At 35.2% G+C, this 23,068-nt stretch overlaps 1 protein-coding gene across 2 annotated transcripts; it reads left to right on the top strand.

Moving 5' to 3' along the window:
- The first annotated feature begins 15,881 nt into the window (after positions 1-15,881).
- On the top strand, positions 15,882-19,968 carry LOC136201424 (RING-H2 finger protein ATL7). Of its 2 annotated transcripts, none has more exons than XM_065992088.1 (4): positions 15,882-16,503; positions 16,610-16,692; positions 18,661-19,080; positions 19,535-19,968. In XM_065992088.1, exons 1-4 carry the CDS (start codon positions 16,273-16,275, stop codon positions 19,581-19,583), a joined length of 783 nt encoding a protein of 260 aa, XP_065848160.1. In that variant the 5' UTR covers positions 15,882-16,272; the 3' UTR covers positions 19,584-19,968. The 2 variants fall into 2 exon arrangements, with proteins under 2 accessions (XP_065848160.1, XP_065848161.1); XM_065992089.1 differs by having other exon boundaries at positions 15,884-16,503; positions 19,538-19,968.
- Positions 19,969-23,068: the final 3,100 nt, after the last annotated feature.

Genomic DNA, 23,068 nt, shown 5'->3' with positions numbered 1-23,068 from the left:
CTGATAACTATCACGTATCCAACCTCCACCCGGCTTGTATTCGTGACCCTATTCTCCAGCTCCTTCACCGCTTCATCTCCTTCTACTTCACGGGGAAATCCGAGTCCACCAAGGTCAACAAACATGAACTGTTGGCCCTCTACTGTTGTGCCAACAGGCTCATATACGACCTCGCCTACCACGTGGCCGTCCACCTCCGCGCCACACCCATCCGGAAATGGGCCAAGCTCGGGTTTGGCCACCTCATCACCATCTTCGCCCTCTCCACTCTCGGCTCCGACGCCATTGAGCGCCTCCCGCGCCTTATGCCTCGCCGTTGGACAAAAACGCTTTTAAATCCTTAAAGCGTCCAACTTCCGGCCCGGGTGAGACTTCGGGGGCGGCTCACTCCAATGAGGAAGGGGACTCGGATTCAGGCATGGGTCTCAATTTTAGCCCACCACCTCTCCACGACTTCAACTCTATCTACGCCCGTTTGGATATTTTGGAGGATAACCAACGCCGGGACCGGGTTCATTATGACGCCCAATTCGCCACCCTCAACACCCGCTTCGACTCCATCGAAGCACAACAATGGGAGGATCGGGTTCATCTCGATGCTCGCTTCGATTCCCTCACCAACTCCTTCGCCTCCTACTTTAACATCCATGGCAATCCGCCTCCACCACAACCATAGTTTCCGTTTTTCTTTTTATGTTTTCTTTATGTATTTCCTTTTGATGTTGTTTTTGTTATTTCTTGTGTTATTTTTCATGTTTTTAGTGTACGATGTTTTCATTCTAATATATATCGTTAAGTTCCGGTTGTGTTTTGTGCTTTCGTTGTGTTTGTTTTTGTTGTTTAAAATAACACCACGCAGGGCGTACCCCATGGTACGCCCCGCGTACCCTGCATTCTCCTACTTAAAAACGTTCAGAAACTCAAACACGCAGGGCGCCCTGTTCCTGCGCCTCGCGTATTTGAGTTTCTGACTCAAAAAGAGATAAAACCGCCACCCTACGCGGGGCGCCCCCCTGGGCACGCCTCGCGTAGGGCCCCTGACCACTAAGGGTCTTCTTTCCCTTCCTTACCTTTATTTTTGTTTTTGTTTTGACTTCTTTTTACGAAGCCCTTGGAATAGGCGTCATTTTAAATAATGCGGAGGGTCGTGCAACCCCGCACTTAACGTTTGTTTTGCACTAACAAAAACAAAAATAAAAATAAAATAAACACAAAAATAATTAAACTAATTTATCAATTCTTAAAAATTTTCCCGACACATTAACCCCCCTCGGAAATTATTTAAATGTTCCGTTGTTTGTCCTTAAATATAAATATTGTCGGCACACAAAGGGGATGATCTAATTAAGGAATTTTAGTCTTGGTTTTGAAATTAGGGAATTTGTGCAAAGCTTAGGTTAGTACTAAACTAAGACATTGAGTCTTAACCCAAATGTTATCTCCATAATGAACTTTGAAAAGGCAATAAAAACGGGATAGTTGAGAATTTAGCGAAGACTTGATAGTACACAATTTAAATCCGAATCTTTGTGAGGTATTTTTGAGCCGAAAGGAGTTCGTACGAGAACTCTAATTCTTTCACAAGTTTTCGAGAGCTTTGACTTCACTCGACTCATAGAATTTGCATCCAATACCGGGTTAAGTACACTTATTTTTGGTAAAAAGGCAATAGATGATAAACCGAACCCACTTAGGCTAATTTTTCTTAATTTATTTTTCTCGTTTTCATTAAACATTAGGAAACCCCTTCGAGCCTATTAACCAACTTTTTGTTAATACCCCTTTTAACATTTAACCATTTTTCCTCTTGTTCGAATACCGACAAAATCAATTTGCATCCAAATTACTCGGAAAAAGTCACGGCCTTAACAAACGAGCACCATAAGCCTTCAAAATATTATTTTTGTGCCTCTATCAAAACAAAGGATACGATAAAAATAAAAAGGCATTCTCAAGCTCCACCCGAGCAATTTTAAAGTATATTTTGTAAAATTTGCCAAGGCCGAGATAAACAAAAACACGGTGCCATCACAAAACGGTATTTTTGAACTCGAGTTTCTTTAAACTAACCACTAAAGAAGCCACCCACATTGCAACCCCCCTCCGGGTTCATTTTTAATGTTGCCTAACCATATTTTAGGAGGAAAAACCCGGATGAAAATGCAAATTCAACATGATCTCGAGTAAGTGCAAAGAAGAGTGCTAAAACACCGACCCACCTAAAAAAATTGAGCGTAAGAGCGAAATCCCTTGGTGAGGTACTATCGGGTTCTCAAAAGATAATCAACCCCCGTTAATATTGCCTATTAATCTTGATCATGGAGGTTTCAAACAAGATTTGTACTCAATTGTTTGCGTAGGTACTTACCGAAACCTTTGCATAAAACCGTAACTTTGAAATCATGCACTTAGCAAAACCAACCTTCGGTTTGTTTCTTAATTTTCTCAATCCCTTGTCTTTCGATTTCTTTTACTTGAGGACAAGTAAAACTTTAAAGTCCGAGGAGGTTTGATAGGGGTATTTTATCCCTATCTTTTAGCGTGATTTACGGGTTGATTTTGGATAAAATAAATAAGTTTAATTACAAAAATAAAGCGTTTTGATAAAATAAAGAAATAAAAATAAACTTCGTACTTTCAGTTAATTTTCCGTATTTTTGACTAGTTTAGGAAATAAAAACGTCAAGCTAACTCGGCTCGCAAGATTTGTATTTTAGGTACGAGCAAGGAGCAAAAATCTACTCAAATACGCGGGGCGTATCATCCTTTACGTGGGGCGTGAAACATGGTGTCAGCAATAATTGTCTTATCCGCAGACGCCATGTGGAATTGACTCAGCATACGCGGGGCATGTGCCACCCTACGCGGGGCGTATGACACATGTCGGAAATAATTGGTCTAATCCTGAAAGTCAGACTGCACTGTCTCCTTGAGTCAACTCTTCGTATGCGAGGCGTATCGCCATACACGCGAGGCGTACCAGGAAATTCCTCGATGATAAAAGCTCAGAGACTCATTTACGCGGGGCGTGCTTCAGCTACGCACGGCGTAAAAGCTCCAATTCAAGCAATAAAACTTCAGAGACTCAAACACGCGGGGCGTATTTCAGCTACGCATGGCGTGCTTGAGACAACAAGACATGGAATTGGTCCACATGCAGGAGATTTCTGACGGAATGGGCACTTACGCGGGGCGTATCATGGGATTTCTGCACCAAATAATGTTGCTCCATACTTGTGCTTTGTGAAGTTACAACATTGCCCTTGCTTGATGTTTATAAATAGGAAGCTCTTAAACTCCATTTGAAACAAGACCATACCATATGTTTTAGAGAGCAAAAACTATACTTGTTTTAGTTTATATTTGTGTTTTTAGGCTTTGTGTAATAAAACTCTTCCATCTCGAGAGCTTGTTCGTTGCTCTCGGCATTCCATCGAAGTATCGCTCCATCTCCCCGCACACCAAGCTCGAGAGTTCCACCATTCAAGTCCTTAGAGACGGCTTTTGAGTCCGGTTAGCTAGTTCCGAGGGTGGATTCTTCCCTTTACACTTGCTAATTAGCTTGATCTCATCCTATGTACTAGGCTTGTTTGTAATCCATATTTACACCTTCCATATTTATAATTTATGATTCGTAATCTTCTTTTCTATATATGTGTTGATGTTTGTTACTTGTTTTGATACTTATAATTGATTGTTGTGGAGGAGAACGCGACTACCAACGCCATTCGGGCTATTTTTAGGGATTCATATAGGTGTTGCCTTACCGGAAGTGACAACCCGGAAACCGTAGGAATTGACAAACCACGGAACTTACGGGCCCTAATTTCTGGTCCCAAGCATTAGACACGCCTTGACTAGGAACCACGTCGTCTAAGTACTTCACGGGTCGGTTGAACTACACATAGTCGTCTTTGCAAGAGCAAAACATTAACCTTATGTGCATTAGGAGTCGTTATTTGTCATAGTTATAACTTATCACCAACCGTATCACTTCTTAAGAGTTTCGTTACATAAATTTGCCTCACCCGTAGTTAGGAGTAGTTTGTAGTTGGTTCCCCCATCAACCTCAAAGTATTCACCGCTTAAATAACATATAAAACCGAGTCGTTTAATACTTGCAATTATAAATCCCGTGGATTCGATACCCGGTCTTAACCGGATTATTACTTGATACGACGGGGTACACTTGCCCCTAAGTAGTGACGTCTAGTAGATACAAAGCACTTAGAAAGACCACACCCATAATCATAGCACAATCATCGTAATATACATTTCGTCGTAAGAAATACGACCACTAGACTTCGCGCTATCAGGTACGTATGAATAAAAAAAGGAGTTGGGTTTAAAATTGGTGCTTTTTGTGAAATTTTGGTTAAACTGTTATTTTGATGGAAAATTTTATATAAATCGAAGTTTGGTTGGATATTTGGTGAGTTTTGATCTTGTTAGAATTTTAATAGAAAAATGTTTCGTATCCATCGGGAGTAGTCCAGACGGCTGGTTTCGATATCTGAAGACCATGTTCAGTGAGGGACATGGCCTGTGTACATAGTTGAAAGACCTGTCGGGCATGGCAAAGAAGTGTTGGGTAAGACCATGCGGGACTAGGTAATATTATGAGCATCTCGAATATGGATATGATTAGAGATATGACAAAGGGGATGTACTTTTTGATGGATGCGTACGTATGTTTTTAATGGAATATTTTGTTTAAAGCATATTTGAAAGATTCTGATGAATGTTTGGCATGTATGAAAGGACTATTCATATTTTAGAGTCTTGAAATAATGTGGGGTGTTTCTTTTGAATTTTTATTTTTAAGGTAATAACTTGTAATAGCTAAGATTGAGAATAAATTTTTTTTAGGAATTTTGAGGACAAAATTCTTTAAGGGGGAGAGAACTGTCACGTTCGTGTCCAAAACTTTCGAATTTTTATAAGTTGATATTTTTATGATTGAAATAAATTAAGGTCCATATAGAACCCGATTAATTATTCGGGTTACTGATGAATTTTCAGTTTTTCAATTGATACGGAATAATTGAATCTCTTAATTTTCTATTCACTCATGAAACGAAGTGATAAACGAGGCCTAATTACTAGAGCTGGAGATTTGGGCCTAAATTGAAATTTTAAAACAAATTAAAATGGGGAAAGGTAGGATTGAGGGACCTAATTGCACAATTTAATAATTTAGGGAATAAATTACAATTTTTTTAAAACAAATCATATCCTATAGATGTTATATTCAGGAAGTGGAACAGATGGCCATTCTTCTGGATACGTGTCCCAAACCCCATTCTCCTAGATAAATACGTGTCCCAAAACCGTATTGAACTGAAAAGGGGCAGATTTCTTCTGATAGGTAACGCACTAGGGAGGGAGGAAAGTAGAGAAACCCAGTTCATCTCCTCTTTCTCGATTGGAAATCAGGGAAACAGAAAAAGGTTCTCCATGAATTGGTCTCTCTCACTGATTGAACTGCTTCCTCTCTTTTCTTTCCTGATTGGAAATTAGGACATTAAGTTTGGAAATTAGGACATTAAGCTTATTTGCTATACTGAATCGGCATGCAGGTAAGAAGTGTCCATCTTGAAACCTCCTATGCTAGAGTTTTTGGGTTAATTTATGTGATTAAGAAAAATTTTGGAAGATTCAAGGGGGTTTGAATTAGGAAATTGAACTTCTTTGCTACATGATTCAATATGTTCTTTTAGAAGTCTAGGGATTTGAAGAGTCTTTCATCATAATTAATTCGAGTATAAGGATTCACTGATCGGTCTGATTCATGTCATTTGATTTAGTCAGTTTTTGGAAGTTCTTGAGAGTAATCTTAGCTCGTAATTGGGATTCTAGCATATTTATATATGTGCGATTCAACGAGTTTTCTTTTTTAAGTTTATATGGATTTGAGAAAATGTGTTCATGATTTCAGAGATTTTGATCTCTAACTCAAAGGAGCTTTAATGTTACAATTAGAAATATATATATATGAACAGTTAAAAAGGAAATGAACAGACTGCATTTCCTTCTCTTTTTATCTATGTGGTTCTTGCTATGGTGAGCTCAAAAATTATATGCGTTTTCATTTCATTGTTGGAATTTGTTCAAGTAAATATAGAACAATTTGATTTTGATACGTGAAGGTTCCGACGTTTGGCTTTAGATATAGTGGATCTGCTCCTTTCCTGTCATTTATTTGCTTAATCTTGTGATTTCACTTGAAAGATCTTTGATGCAACGTTTTTATGCATTTTGTTGGTTAAAATTCTGAAAGTATGAATTATTCATGGAGCCTATGTTTGTTGCTTGCTTGCTGGCTTGGAAATGACATGCTTAGTGATTTATTTTTCTCTTGAGTACATTTAATTTCAAGTCCTTCATGGATAGTTAATTTTGGTGTTTTTGAGTTTCAATGGACTGAAACCATTTCTTAAATGTTAGGATAAGAAGCTCACACATCTTATTGATGTTCAATATGCTAAATATAAGACCAGACAAATTTAAGAAATCATGTAATTCAAGTAATTCATCGAGTTACAAGGTTGCTCAGTTTTGGTTTGCTAATTAATGTGTTTGAACAAGGTGAGGTGAGTAAAACTATAAAAAGAACTAAATGATTGTATTAAATGAACGGATTTGGTCAAGTAGGCTCTAGTTAGATACTTAATCTTAAGGTAATGTTATTACGTTAAGTTATGGACATGAAACACGAATCTGAGGTTGAATTTGTGATGTGAAATACCTAAGATATTCATGGATCATCGTGAATGTGATAGAAGTATCGAGTAGAACTACGTGGCTTTGATTCCCGTTTTAAATTTTAAATGACGTTGCATTCGGGATACATAGGAAGCTTGATAGAATTATCAAGTCTAAGCCAAACAAACAAATAAATAAATAAAATTTAGATGATCTAAATAAATGTCTTATGAGTTCATAAGGAAAATTTTGTTTAAGAATATAATGAGTCCTAAGATATGATGATTGAATTAAGGGGGATAAATGAATAAGCTTTTACGTTTAAGAAGTGATGGAATAGGTTTGACTTTTAGACAGATAGACGTTCGTCGTCATGTCTTTCGTTCATACCCAGTGCCGTTTAGGGTCGGGTGTGACAGTAGCTCAAAGCACCACCGCAGGGGATATAAAGATAAAGTCCACACAAGAAGAAAAAGGAATAACTAGAGTGGAACTTCATACCTCTCAATTAAAAAAGGGAGGTGTTATGCTGGGTAGAAAAGAACAAGAAATAAATTGACTACCCCCTAAAACTAAAAAATTGGGGCATCACAATAATGAGGCCTAATGTGAATTTCACAAGAGCGAGGGTCATGATACCAAAGATTGCAAACAACTTACAATCGAGCTGTATAAAATGGCGCAAAGAGGAATCCTTAACCACATCCTATAGAAATTCTAAAAAGCGCCTACTACCGAGCAAAAGGAGTCACTAACTAAGGAACACACTTCCTAAGGGGTCATCAATGTGATTATCAAAGGACAACCAGGAAACCATACAATAAATAGGAAAAAAGCTTCCAATAATAGATTTAGGCTCTATGAGTCAAGCTCCAAGTTTTCATTTGGTAGTCTGAAAACACCCCAAAGCAAGGTCATAAGGATGCCTTGGTAATTGACATGGTCATTGAGAACTTCACTATCCGATGGGTATTTATTGGGATAAATTTCATCAATGGTGTACAACGTTTGTCTCATTTTACATTTTGGTGTACAACCTTCAATTTGTCTCACTAATATGTACGAACTTATAGATGACCTCCCATTTTGGTGTACGACAGGTAAAAATGACTAGTCAAACCGGTCAAATCTGTCATTTCACTCTTTTTCAACTCATTTCTTAAAAAAATAGGTACCCACCTTATATTTAATTACCATCGTACCCTCCCCTTCATTATACTCCCTAAATTTCTCTCTCTAACTCTAAAACTCCTCATTCCTCTCTCTAATTTTGTCTCTCTATCTCTGCATCGCAACCCACAAAGTGATAACACATAACCCATTTAATGAAAATGAATAGCCATTAAGCACCAAAAAGTTCAGAACATAAATGGTGGCGGCAGAAGTGGTAGTATCAACGCAATGAACATCCCATTTGATTAATCTTCATCATCGTTTCCTGCAATTTCTCTAGGTTTGCCAACGCAAACATGTACATCTGCAAACTCACCTGAAGCGAGTCCACTGGCGTCTTCAACGGAATCGGTTAAACAAAGGACATCAACTCCCAAGCTCCTCGTAATTCGAAGACTGGATCGAAGGTTGTCACACCAAGTAGTATAATGTCAGTGGCGGTTGTAGTTGTTATAATGAGCGCTGTTAAAAGAACTTACATGTTAGTGGCTTAATCTTTTCCACGTTATCAAGAAACTTTAAATCAGGCGGTGCAGCAGCAATTTATTAATCTTTCACAGCATCAGTTGAACTGGTCATTTATGGGATATGGTGATGGCGGTGAAGAGATTGAATCAGGAGGAGAGGCTAAATGGTCGTTCCATTTTCAATTTTGGAAATCTTTTCCTTTAGTTTACCTATCTAATCCACCGTTTTAACCAATTGCTATAACTAATTTGCAATTTCCTGAATGATTCATAATGTTTAGTAATGCTGCTTAATTGAAATTTCTGCTTCGTTTAAATTTCTACTTCCTGGTGAGAAAATTATAGTATAATGGGAAGGATTTATTTGATAGATCATTGGAAGTGGTAGTTCTAGTATCAACCCTAATAATTAAAGAGAGAGAAAGAGTTTAAAGAGAGAGATTGGAGTTGGAGAGAAAGAAATTGGGAGAGAGAGAGAAAGAAAGAGAGGGAAGAAGATGGATGGATAGGGGTATATAGGTAATTTTATATTAGGTTGTTCAATTTTGACTTTTTGACCGGTCAAACTGCTGATGTGGCGCGTTGACTTCGCGTTGACCGGTCACTTTTACCTGCTGTATACCAAAGTGTGAGGTCACCTATAAGTTCGTACATATTGCTGAGACAAATTGAAGGTTGTACACCAAAGTGTGAAATGAGACAAGGTTGTACATCATTGATGAAATTTACCCGTATTTATTGATACAAAGAGCTATGCGAACATCATAACCAGGAAGGCATATGTTATCATCATACTTTATAACATTTTTCGTATTTAATTATAGTTATTTTGCACCATTTTAATAAATTTTAATAATGGTTTTTGTATATTTTCTTCATTTTATGTATCTAAGTCATTTTCGTGTGCTTTTCAGGCACTTTCGCAAGGTTTCGACACAAATAACCATAATCGTGGCTTAAGGCGAGAACTCAAAAGTAAAACGGAGTAAAACAATGAGTTTTAGTGACATTCAACATGCATCTCGTCGAGATGCACAAACATCTCATCGAGATGGAGCTGACAGATTTCAGGTCCAATTGTTCACATTAGGACAGATTTGACACATTTTCGTATTTTCATCGTATCTCCCTTATACGGACTCAGATTGAGGCGATTCAAAATGCTTTGGAAAGCTAAGAGAAAGATGTACAAATGAATAATGATAATAATCTCCAAATTCGAAGTGTAACAGGTCCATAAAATTATCCTAAGTTGATGAACATTTTGAAGCCTATGATTCCTTTCCCACCTTTACTCATTTCTACTCCTAAATTGTCAAAGTCTTCCACCACCCTCTTTAAAGCTGAGTATAGAAGATTAAGGAGTTATGAGATATAATGAGATTTGGTCTTTGCAAGTATGTGTGCCATTTTGCTATAAAAGGAGACATTGGGAGCCATTTGAAGGCACACCAAGCTTAGGCTTAATTCTTCCCTCTATAATGTTGTTTTGCTGATTCTTCTCTTTAAGGATCAGTTGTTTTTGTTGTTGTATTTGTTGTTATTATTCTTAAAGTGTTGTTTGTGCAAAAGTTCATCCAATAAAAGTAAGTTTTAAGTTACCGAGAAGTTCGTTCGACAATTGTCATCACCGTTCTTCTAAACGTTAATCTCTTTTATTAATATGAACTCCATTATCTATCTTTCTAAGGTGTGTTTTAATCTAATCATGGGCTAAAACCCCCTCGACTAAGGCTAAAAGCGGATCTTAACCTTAATTATATGGTAATTATGTTTAACCTATTTAAGCTATATTTATCCTTTTTAAGAACTAACTTATGATTCTTAATGCTTATAGGAGATGGGCCAAATTCCTACTTAAATATAATTAATCGTTTATATTGACCGTGATTAAATTGACTAATCGAAATTCATAAGTTGGACCTAATGACCATTTAGTGTGGCTTATTGGTTTTCCAAGGTTTTTCATGAATCTTATTACAAATCTTAGATTTATTACTTGAGCCGGACCAAGGGAAAGTAATAAATCGAAGGTTTGGAACTAAGAAAACTTAATGCTCCTTTGGATTAATTACTTGAGTCGGACCAAGGGAAAGTAATTAATCGAAAGTTTAGAACTAATTACTCAAACGATTTTTCTTGAATCTTAAGTAATCACTTTAGCCGGACCAAGATAAAGTAGGTTAAAAAGGTTTGGATTAATAAAACTTAATGCTTCTCTAGATTAATTACTTGAGCCGGATCAAAGGAAAGTAAATAATCGAGAGTTTAGAACCAATCTCGAGAATCTATTAGTTAATAAGAAAAATCGCCATCTTAAAAAGGATAAAACAACTTAAAAAGGGGTTAAGTGTTATTACCAAGCAAATTGGTTAAGTGAAGCTAGAAGCCTTAGTTTCTTTCAATATAAGTAATATCTCACCTAATCTGTATAATTTTCATTTCATTCTTGTTGGGCTTTAGTGTCCTATAGACAATTGTTCCAGGATATAAACCTAATGTAAATGAATTATTCTTTATGTCATTTGTTTTAATAAGATATGGTTTCATAACTGTATAAAGGCAACCTCTTTTAAAGAACTAAATAAGTCTAATAAAAGGAAATCCCTGAGTTTATTTAAAGTCATTATAAAGTGTTCATACAAGCATGAAGTGAGACGAAACATTATAATAAACTAATAAACTTAAAGCCACCCCAAGTCAAGTGATATGTTTTGAATAGGGATTGACATAACACTGTTGAGACTTGCATGTAACAATGTTTTCTTTCGAGACAAAGAGCTGATCTCACAAGCTTCAGATATGCAGATATCTGGACAGTTACATGGATCCAATGAAAGGATTTCATTAGGATTGGGGACCCGACTTGAGATAACAGGATGGGTAGATTTATCCTTGTCACATGTTCATCTCATTAGTATTAATAGGTATAAGTAATCCTAAGACTCAAAGGAATGTTAATTAGTGATTCTGGATTATGGAATGTGATGTTTTGATCCTGTTGTAACACGATCCATAACAGGGATGACTCTGGGGTGTGTACGGCAGACGTTGGGTATCACATGAAGTAATTGCAGGATAGTTATACATTGGATTGAGCATTTGTCACTGCTGATAAATGGGAGATACGTCCAAGGATCGCTTGTGGAAGACTTAACTCTAAATCCTTGCAATGTGATAGCTTAAGACTTGAAATGCAGATTTCACTTAACCTATCTAATTGGAGTTAACTCGGCCTGTACAAGTAAAACGAACGTCTCGCTATATATGACTTGACATTATCCATAGTCATAAGATTCTGTTCAAGGATGTAGTTGATGAAGGATCGAATTATACTGTAACTAATATGGAAAGGTCAACGACAGAATCAACCTGTCTTCTTATAGCTCTGGGGGAAATGTTTCGGATCTGCCAATCACAGTTCACATACTCATTCCGTTATACAAAGATTAAATATAATTCTAAGAAAATTAATTTAATGGTTGTATACGGCTAGAAGCAATAAGAACCTAATGGGTTACACATAAGACTTGGAACCCAAAAGAGAAACAAATGTTAATTAATTGACGGAAGCCCAACTGAGTCCACTAAGGCCCAGTAGCATAGGGGGGCGATTTATGTGTTATAAACACATAAAGGAATTAATTTAATTTAAACAATTATAATTAGATTATGATTATGAATTAAATTAAATTAATTATAGGATAAATAAGTTAGGAAGTTTAATGAGATTAAATTGCTTCTATTATTATCCTATCAATAAGTTATTATTATCTTTATATTTAAATATAATTATAGATAATAACAATACGAGTTTTATTCCGAATTAAATTCTTATTCAGTAACCTAATTCTATCTGACTAGGGTTTAGATGGAAGAGGATATATATACCCCCTTTATTGTAAATTTCGGCCAGCCCTAGCAATCCCGGGGAGAGTGAATTTCGACCCCCTACTGTAGTGGATCATCGTTCACCGCTTGCTTCCGATCAATTGATTTTCATCTCTTTCTTTTACTTCTTGATCTTGTGTTGATTAATTAGAGGCAATTTACTTTGGTTGCTATTATACGGTTGAGTTCTAACTTTGTTTGAATTGTGTTTTTGTTTTGTGCTCGTGAACTCGGAGTAAGAGTTGGGGGCACTTCGATTGCAAAAGTAGATAGAACATCAAAAGGTATTTCCTTCTATCCCTCTTTATATGAAATAACGATTAACGGATCTTGGTTAAAGGAAATAGGTTAAAAAAATTATATTTCCGCTGCCAAACGTTTGCCTATTTTCCTTCAATTCTTTGTTTAAGTCTTAACTTGGTTGTCCAACAAACTCTACCTTTTGATTGTTTAAATAATAGATAGTAAGAAAAAAGATTAGTACTTATAATTACCATCCTCGTGAGAACGATACTCTACTTTCACTTTATTACTTGATACACGACTAACGTACACTTGCCTTCACATGCACGTATACGTAAAACGCGCATCAAGTTTTTGACGCTGTTGCCAGGGATGGTTGAGTTGTAAATATTTAAACGTTTTTTTGTAAATATTTTGATCTTTTTCTTCATCCTTTTTTTAATGATTCTTTTGTAGGAAGATGACGATGAATGATTTTTCATGGAGAATACATTCGTCGATAGAAAAAAATTTCAGCTCATTCTACTCAAATTGGAAGGACGAACCTAAAATTCTTGGTTCGAATATCAATATGATGGTCTAAATTCACCATGACATATCGACGATGAAGAAAAAACTATTGAGGAACTAATGATTGATTTTATTTCTTTAAAAGAAAATCAACATGATAATTCCTATACTTTAATAAGAGATATTTGCATTAAACGTTGTCCACTAATTGATTTAACTGGAGATAAATCAATTGGAGAGTTTGATTCAGATGATCAGATTGAAGTATTTATCTTAAATGAGCCTCAGCATGATAACTTTCTCAATAAATCTTTAGAGCTAATATTAGTAGAGAATAGTGACAGTCCGATAGAAACCACTTATATACGGAGACATACTACAACCATCCACAAATGGAGAAAAAACAAAAAATTACAAAAGAAAATATAATATTTTTATTTTAGTTGCAGCTTTTATAACTTTTTATTGCTTTATGTAGGTTTTTTACTTCTTTCATGGATCTTGTATCGGTTGTATTTTGTATTTGAATGAGGTTTTATTCCTCATTATTCTTTTATTTGGATGGAACATCATTAAAATATGGTAAAGTAAGGTAAATTGAGCGAAATATAATAATGGTTTATAAAAGTACTTTTTATGTTTAAAAATAAAATAAGGTAAGTGATGATTTAGGAATGTTATATTTGATTTAAAGGTAGCATAGTCTAACCCGATAAAATTATGATAAAGGCTATGCTTATTTTGTTTTTGACAAAGTAAGCCTTACTTTGTGTGTTTTCACTATTAGATTAATTTTACAATCCATCATCACATGGTGAAAAACACTAAATAATGGTCAGTAACCATAGAAGGCACCTAAAATTATATATAAATTACTTTAGATTCTTAGTTAGTGTTTTATACAACAACAACAACAACAAAGCCTTAGTCCCGAAATGATTCGGGGTCGGCTAACATGAACCATCATATAAAATCGTGAAAATCAAGTCGTGTCAGCGACACAGATTCGCTCCCTCCACTCCGTCCTATCCACTACCATATTTTCCTCAATTCCCAATAAACTCATATCACTCTCGATCACCCTCCTCCAAGTTTGCTTAGGTCTTCCCCTACCCCTCACCACTACATCCCTTTGCCACTCTTCGGTTCTCCTAACCGGCGCATCAAGCGCTCTACGTCTCACATGGCCAAACCACCTTAGTCGGTTTTCTCTCATTTTATTCTCAATAGATGTGACCCCTACTTTTGTCCTAATTATTTCATTACGCACCCGGTCCTTTCTCGTGTGACCACACATCCATCTCAACATACGCATCTCCGCCACCGACATCTTATGGATGTGGCAGTGTTTCACTGCCCAACACTCCGTACCATATAACAATGCTGGTCTAATTGCCGTCCGGTAGAATTTTCCCTTCAATCTATTAGGCATGCCGGGATCACAAAGGAAACCCGTAGCACTCTTCCACTTCGACCAACCAGCTTTAATCCTATGAGCAACATCTCCATCTACTTCTCCATCCGTTTGGATAATAGATCCTAAATACCGGAAGCAATCCGAGGCCTGAACAACTCTCCCATCTAGGGTGATTGTCCCTGCCTCCCTACTCCTACGGCCGCTAAACTTACACTCCAAATATTCTGTCTTACTTCGACTCAACTTAAAGCCTCTAGATTCTAGAGTTTGCCTCCATAGTTCCAACTTCATCTCCACTCCTTCTTTCGTCTCATCAACCAACACAATATCATCTGCAAACAGCATGCACCATGGTATACCATCTTGAAGTGAACTTGTTAGTTCATCCATAACGATGGCAAAAAGAAATGGACTTAGTGCGGAACCTTGATGCACTCCAATCGTAATAGGAAACTCTTCAGTCTTCCCAACACTAGTACGTACACTCGTGCATACTCCCTCATACATCCTTAATTAGTGTTTTATATTAAACATAAAAATGGAAATAAAATAAGAACTGGATAGTAATATATGAAAAGTAAGATACTAACTATCACCCTCTCCAGATTAGGAGGTAAATAAAATCATCCAAATATTACTACCATTTATACCTCGAAACAAACACATATATACTCATACAATTATTTTTTTAATAAAATATTCATACAATTAGTTTACCTTACCTTACCTTAAACCATATCCAACCATATCCAAAAAAACTGGTAAATTATATTTATAGCGATTTAACTTTATCTATTTTAATATTATGGCCACTAAACTGTAATTCTTAACAGTATATCTACTGAACTTTACACTTTTCAATACTCGTAGCTACTCAACTTTAACTAACTCCTCTAAATGATTGTTAACGACTTCAAAATGAAAATTTTCAATAATTAAAATTGTTCAGAACGACATTTATCATGAAATCATATTTTTCTATTTTCCAAAAATCATTTTTTTAGTTTTCTCTCTCTAAAAATCCACTATTTCTCCTAACCAAACAACACCTAAATAACCTCAAAATGAAAATTTTCAAGAATTAAAGTTCCTTAGAATATCATTAACTCTTCAAATATTTTATTTTGAGACTGTCAACGGTCGTTTTAAGGCGTTGAATTACCATCGGTATTAAAAAAAATGTAAAGTTCAGTAGGCACAATATTAAAATGGGTAAAATTCAACGGCTATGGATGTAATTTACCCCAAAACAAACAAAGGATTAATGAATGAAATATGCTAATTCATTAAAAAAAATTATATTTATAATCAACCTTAGTTATAAATGATTAAAAATCTCAATCTCAATCGCTACGTAATAGAGATATTATTTTGATGAGACTTCCATAAAAAAAAAAAAAAAAAAATTAAGACATACCTATGAATTAGGGTAAAAGACGATGTTTTCGGTTTTATGTTGGAATTTATAGTTATTTTCCCAGCCATTTTTATTCTTCAGAAACAGTTAGAGCTTTTTCTTTCTTTCTTTCTTTCTTTCTCCTTAATTGATGTTCTTTTTTTTTTTTTTTTGGCTTAAAAAGCTGCAAGTAGCAGTAAATTAAATTAAATTATTAATTAATGATCTTCTTCATCTACCATACCCTGTCTGAACTTCACCTGTGATCTCTGCAACTTCGCTTCTAATTCACTTTTCCTGATTCAGTCTCTTCCCATTTCGATATTTTACTAACTTCCCCCAATTTCTCTTGAATTCGATTTCTAATCCTCATTTCTCTTCTCCTCTTCCAGAAATTTTGTGTTTTTTGATCTGGGTTTTCTACAAACATTGCATTTTCTCATCTGGGATTTGGTAGAATATTGTTGGTAATGTCTGATTTCAAATCAGAATCTCCTACTCCGCGTTCTTCTTCTTCATCTTCTACTACTTCAGTAGCTTCAACTGAACTGAAGCTATACCAAGCTTTCATATTCTCTGTTCCAATTTTCTTCACTTTCATTCTCCTCTTCTTGTTTTACTTGTTCTATCTTCGCCGTAGAAGGGTCGATTGGGCTTCTCTTCGAATGCGGGCTAATTTAGATAACAATGATATCATTAGAGTAAGATCTCGCCCTCTACCTAAAAAGTTAATGTCAATCATTTTCAAAAATTGGGCATCTCTTCTTGTTGTGTTGATGTGCTTGTTGCTTGTTTGTGATTTTGCAGGCGGAATTGGGGTTGAAGAAAGAGCTAAGGGAGATGTTACCCATTGTTGTGTACAAGGAGAGCTTCACTGTTAAAGATACACAGTAAGTACCCTTTCTTTGATTGCATATGTTTTTGTGTACTTTTGGTTTCTACTTGATTTATCTGATTAGGTTTTCTTATTAACTGTTGTCTCTGTCACATATGAGAATACAAGTATTTCATTTGCCAGTTTCTCCTTTTAACATCCACTTTAATCACAATATTCGAGTTTTTCCATATAGAAACGTTTTCGGTATTTGTGAAGAAAAGAGAACAGAAGTATTTATGTTGTGAAAATTATGTAGTCTTACTGTTAATTATGGTATACTTAGTTGTATTTTCTGTTAATTAAGTATGGATGCTTGTTTAGGTTAAGTACAGTTCCTTACCCTTTATGGCATGATGAGTATAGTCTTGATTGTTTTGAAATTCATCCACATCCACTTGTTTATTCCATTTTTTTCTCAGATTCTATCCTTGATCCAAGAAACTATGCGCAGCTTCTCGTGTTTTGCGTTGCAAAATGTAATCATGTGGTTGAGTTGAGACTGTCTTCCTCATGCTTTTGTAACAAACTTGCAATAGCAGCTGATTTTTTTTCTTGCTGCTTAGCTTCTAAAAGTGTCCTGCCAGAGATTTCACTGACCAGAATGTGATTCATGGTTGCAACTTTAATGGTGTATTATAAATGCAGAAGCACACATGATCAACAGGAATGATTCATCTTACTGCTATATGTAGCAGTGAATGGATCATTCTAACATTCCTTCTGTTGCTTGGATTTGATTCCCAACTTTGTTGTGGTTTCACACCTCAAATTTTTGTCTTTATTTGGATCGTATGAGACCATTTCGTTAGTCTATATGATCCGAGGCATTAATATAAAGATGAAGCTGTAGATAGCTGTGGATGCAGATCTTTAATGCATTAGGGAATGCTGTAAGGATTGCATATTAGAATGTTGATAAGATATAGCCATATGCATCATGCTCTAGCTCCACAGAGCCAAATTGGTGACGATGGTTCAGTTTGCATAAACCAAGACTTGCAGATCTTTTATTATTTAGATTTTATCTTTGATCCAATTTATAACCGAGTCATGCGGGATTTTCAAGAAACCTCCATGACGTTTCAGTTTGCATAAACTAAGGCTGACACTTTATGCTTGGATATGATTTCTGTTGATTCCATTTCTAAACTGCTTACTAAGAAATATAAATAACGTAAGATCTAGTGACCTTGGTCCAGTGGATATTTCTGTGCTGAGGCAAAGTTTCTTTGTGAGCATTGAGCACAACATAGCCTGACGAGGCCAAAACTGTATTATTTGGGATTCCACTTCTCAAAAGGCTTATGTGACTTGGCTTGCCGGAAAATATGGTTCTTAATATATTTTCTTATGGGTATTAAGAGGAACTGTTCTACATAATCATTAAAATTCGATGAAACAATCTCGTGCCAGCTTTAATATTATCTGCTGGCTGAAGGATGATTTTGGTTCTTTAAATGGCAAGGTAATAAATGTGCTTATAGGATCTGAGCTTTTGAATCATCACTAAAAATGATGACTAAACATTAAAGAAGTGCTTCAAGTGGATTTAATATTGGTTTTGCATCTTATATATTCTTTCATTTTCTTATAAGAAAAAAGCATGTATTTGTCTTTTATTTATTCATTTATTTTGTATCCCTGCCCATCAGCAGTGGTTGTGGGTGTGGATTTCTCCAATGTAACGAGATTCTTGATGCGGAAGAGCAGTCAATAGCCGCATGATTCAGTGTATCGAAAGTTTTTGTGCACATATGATGGTCGTCAAGACATATACCTCGCATGTTAAGTGTGGTAAATGCCTTCACTGATCATCTGAAAGTATTTTTGTGGATTCATAAAAGGGAAAGAAAGAAAGAAAGATCATATAACAAATTTTAAGCTACATTATATCTTAATATGCATTACTTTATATCCGAAAGATAGTATCAAATTTCTAAGCTTTCGATTATCTGAAGACGGATTGGTCTTATGATTACAGATGCCCTGTATGCTTAGCAGACTACCAAGCAGAGGAAAGACTCCAGCAGATACCTGCTTGTGGTCACACATTTCACATGGAGTGCATTGATCACTGGCTTTCCAATCATACTACATGTCCTCTCTGCCGTCTTTCTTTAATTCCACCTGCTAAAATGCCAAGTGAAACACCGAATAATCAAGCGGAAACTCCTCAGGAATGTTGTACAGTGGTGTGCACTGGCGCAACATCTGGTCAGTCAGGGGAAGTGTTTTGTGGAGAATTGGTATCTAGACAACTCTCAGAGCCACATAATGAAGACTTCAGGACTTGTAACACTGCCGTTGCAGAGGATGGAAGATCTGAATGTACTGCTGAGAGTGAGAGGGTAGAAGTTACAGTTGACAGACATGAACCTGAAGAGCACGAACGGATTCCCGGGTAATTTTCAATTCCTTATTCATCAGCTTGTGCACTTTTCATAAAAGAATTTTCCATTTTAAGTTACCATTTAATCAGAAACTGCTGCTTGGTATTCATAATTTGACCACTTCAAACTGCCATTAGATTATTGTTGCATATCTGTTAATTAATGCCAGAATTCGACATACTGGCTTGAACCGCTGAAGATGAAAAAGATCAAGAATTGAACCAAAATGTTGACTTTTTTTTTTTTTACCGAATTGAACAAATTCGATCAATAAAACTCAACAGTTCCTTTCAATTCTGAATCCTTTTGTTCGGATATTCAATCTAATCTAGTATCTCAAGGATATGTGCTCAGCCCTAAACATATGCATATTTAGCTAAGAAAGTAACTTCTATTAATCTGCACCGGTTTTATAGCTTAAGAAAGTCTATGATTACTGAAATCCATTAATGGTTTCTCTGTAAGCAGCGTAATTTCGAAGATTAACCGAGATACGGAGCAGGCAACACCGTAGCTAAATACTCTTTATCATGTTGGTTACTTGAAGAAGAGGGAGCTAGACAGCCATGATGATGTTTCTGTTGAAAGAAAAGAAATTGCTTGAAAAGGAATATCAGGAGTCCATGGTTGCCATGAAAAGCATAGTATTGTGGATATGATGTATTTGCAGTTAGGCAGTCTAGTTAGGGATGGATTTAGAAGGGTCGGGATGGGGTTTGAGGTAGGTATTGGAGCACCCGTGTCAGTTAATCCTGGATCCGTCATTTGTGTAATTTAATTAAATGTTATATGTGGATGATGGATAAAATCCAAATGAAAGAGATGCACATAATCTCTTTATGAATTTGGATAAAACTACTTTTCTAGTATCAATAAATGGGGCATTAATCATTTGTGAACTTTTGAAAGGAAAACTGGTTTCTCTCCGTGTTCCAGATAAACTTGTTAATACATAACTAGTAAATATTTTCACTTTATAAAATAATTAAGAAATCCATTAAAATATGATAATTATAGTGTTATTTTACTGATATATCCTTTCGCATATTTTACAAATACTAAATATTTTATTTATTATTAATTAACATTAAATGTATTTTTGAAAATATTATTATACGGGGTTAGGCTATACTTACTTTGTTTTTAACAAAGTAAGTCTTACTTTGTTTTTTCCACCATTGGATGATGATGAACTTTGACAAAGTAAGCTCATCCAATGGTAGACAAAACAAAGTAAAGCTTACTTTGTCAAAAACAAAGCATAGAAAGCACCTTATTATACGTTCTCTTGATTTTATAAAATGATAATAACTTCCAAACAGTCAATTTTTTTTCGTACACACATTTAAAAAAAAAAACAGAGAGTATAAAATATGATTAATTGTGATATAGATGATGATTTATTTTTTTATTTATTGTGTTGTGTCACATCATTTCTTAAACTATACTATACATATTTCTTACTTTTCCATATGAATACATGATATGCAATGTTTGAACTATTTGAACCTATCAGCAAATAGTTGACTTATATGAACAACTATTTGCTTTAGCTTAGGGAGGTTGTGTTGCCTTTTGAAACAAAACATAAATTAAAAAAAGACTTAATAGGCACCCAACCTGCTAAACTTGTAACTTTTTTTCACCTGGCTCCCTCAACTTAGGGGACAACCTCTCAACCCCCTCAACTCTCCAAAAACATCACATATAGCCCCTTACACCCCTATGTTCGGTCAAAATATTGACCCGTGTAGAAAACGCATTTGACTGTTAACCACACTAATATCACGTGTCATTTTTTTATTAAAATTTTCCATTCTAGCATAAGAATTCTGATCGAAATCCATCTCTGGTAGTTGCTCGCCGAGCACAAATGGGCTTGCTCGCCGAACAGGGGTCTCAATGGAAAATTTTAATAAAAAATGACACGTGACATTAGTATGGTCATCAGTCAAGCGCGTTTTCTATACGGGTCAATATTTTGACCGAACATAGAGATGTAAGGGGTTGTATGTGATGTTTTTAGAGAGTTGAGGGGGTTGAGAGGTTGTCCCTTAAGTTGAGGGGGCCAGATGAAAAAAATTTACAAGTTTAGGGGGCTGTGTGCCTATTAAGTCATTAAAAAAAGAAAATACATTCTGTATATTTATTGTTTGCTGTTACGATTTGCTGTTTATTCTTGTAAAAAAACTGTTTTTATGATTTTCTAACAAAAACAATATAATTTCATGTTTTTATAAAATGCTATTTTTCATCTATAAAAAGCAAAAATGAACTAACTAAATATCTAAAATTCTCCGTTTTGAACTGAAAGGACATAGGTAAGCAGCACCTGTAAGCTACACCCATTAGACAAACATGAATGATTATCTATAAGCTTATAGTACATTAAAAAAAACAAAATCACTAATTAAAAAATATTAATTTCAAGTTAAATAATACAGAATTCAATACTATTTGTAGATAACAATTGACTTTTTGTATGGGCTACACTAGAATTTGTATGTTTGTGTCAATTGTTTAAATTAAAAGGGCTGATTTTTAAACAATTTCTGCTGGATATTTCTGGGCAATGTAGCAATAGTATAATATAACAAGATTTATAAAAATAACTTGATTGACACAATTTTCTTGTATTTATTTTATATATAATGATGTAAAATATAGGCTAAAATTAAGTTGCTTTCTTATGAGGGATATGGACTCGTGGATCAGCCCAACTCAATAGAACCATCTAAGCCCAGTCAGTCCAGCAGGAGCCCGACCCACTCAGCCATAGCCCAAGGATATGGCGGTCGGTGGACTCGACATTCAACTCTTATAAATAGTAAGACCTCAGTAGATCTGTCCTTGGATCGGGTTGGGCCGGACTTACCGTATTTTCATGTACAAATGCTTAGTCCAAACCCAATCCAACCCACTATTAATTTAGACGGATTTGAGTCGGGTTGGGTTCGAGCTTAAAGATCAAATCTCAAACCCACCTAAAAATATATAAATAATTTTTAATTATAAAAAAAGACGGGTTTTCTCGGATCTGGTCCAGGTTGGACCTATGATCAAATTTCACTGTCCAAACCCAGCTCAAAGGACACGGACCTAGACGGATACCTAGGCCTGTGGACAGGTCTAGACATCACTAATGGTAAATGGGTCTTGCTCGCACTCTCTCTTACTCTAATTGGTCATTAATCTTTGTCATCTTTTCTCGATACTAACTTAACCATTAGACTGTTTTCAGAAACCGATCTCGGTGCAAAAGGAGAACAGTGGAGGAACGGTGACTGAAGTAATATGAATAACGTGTCACATTTAATTATCGATGATTAAATTTGTACTAGTTTATAAACGTTAAGCCTATATTGGAGTTCTTAAAAAGAACACTATGAATCAGTTTTAACTTTTAAGATTGTAAAAATTAAACTTTAGTTTTTAATTGAGTTTCCTACATGAATAACATAACTCTCACTGCAAAATTGCAACTAAATAAACTTAATTCTAAATATGTCATTATTTTTTATATATAACAAATAAGATATGCCTTTACATCTAAATTTACAAATTCTAAACTTAATTCATAAATCTTAAATCTTAAACAATATATTCTAAACCCCTAATTTATAAACTCTAATTTTTAAAATAGATTAAAATTAATAATTTATTGACTTGACATAATTCAAAATTATGATTTAACATAATTATAGGCAGTTTTTTAAAAATGAACTTATAATGTAAATTTCTCTTCTTAATTTGCATACACATTGAGTTTTTACTACCTGCTTACTTACGGTTTTTTTTAATGGCTTAATACATTATTTGTTGCCTGAATTTGTTCGAAAAATTTGATTGGCCCCTTCAATTTTTAAAGTGTCCAAATAGCCATTTCAATTTGCACAAAATATTTAGTTAGCTTTTTAAACTTGCGCAAAATATAATCAATTAATCTCTCAGTTGCAAAAAAAAAAAATAATAATAATAAGTTAAATACGAAAAATATAT

The sequence above is a fragment of the Euphorbia lathyris genome, chromosome 7 (genome assembly GCF_963576675.1).
Source record: "Euphorbia lathyris chromosome 7, ddEupLath1.1, whole genome shotgun sequence".
Classification (NCBI taxonomy): Eukaryota; Viridiplantae; Streptophyta; class Magnoliopsida; order Malpighiales; family Euphorbiaceae; genus Euphorbia; species Euphorbia lathyris.
Note: the sequence above shows the minus strand (reverse complement) of the source record. Positions and strands in the feature narration are given on the sequence as shown.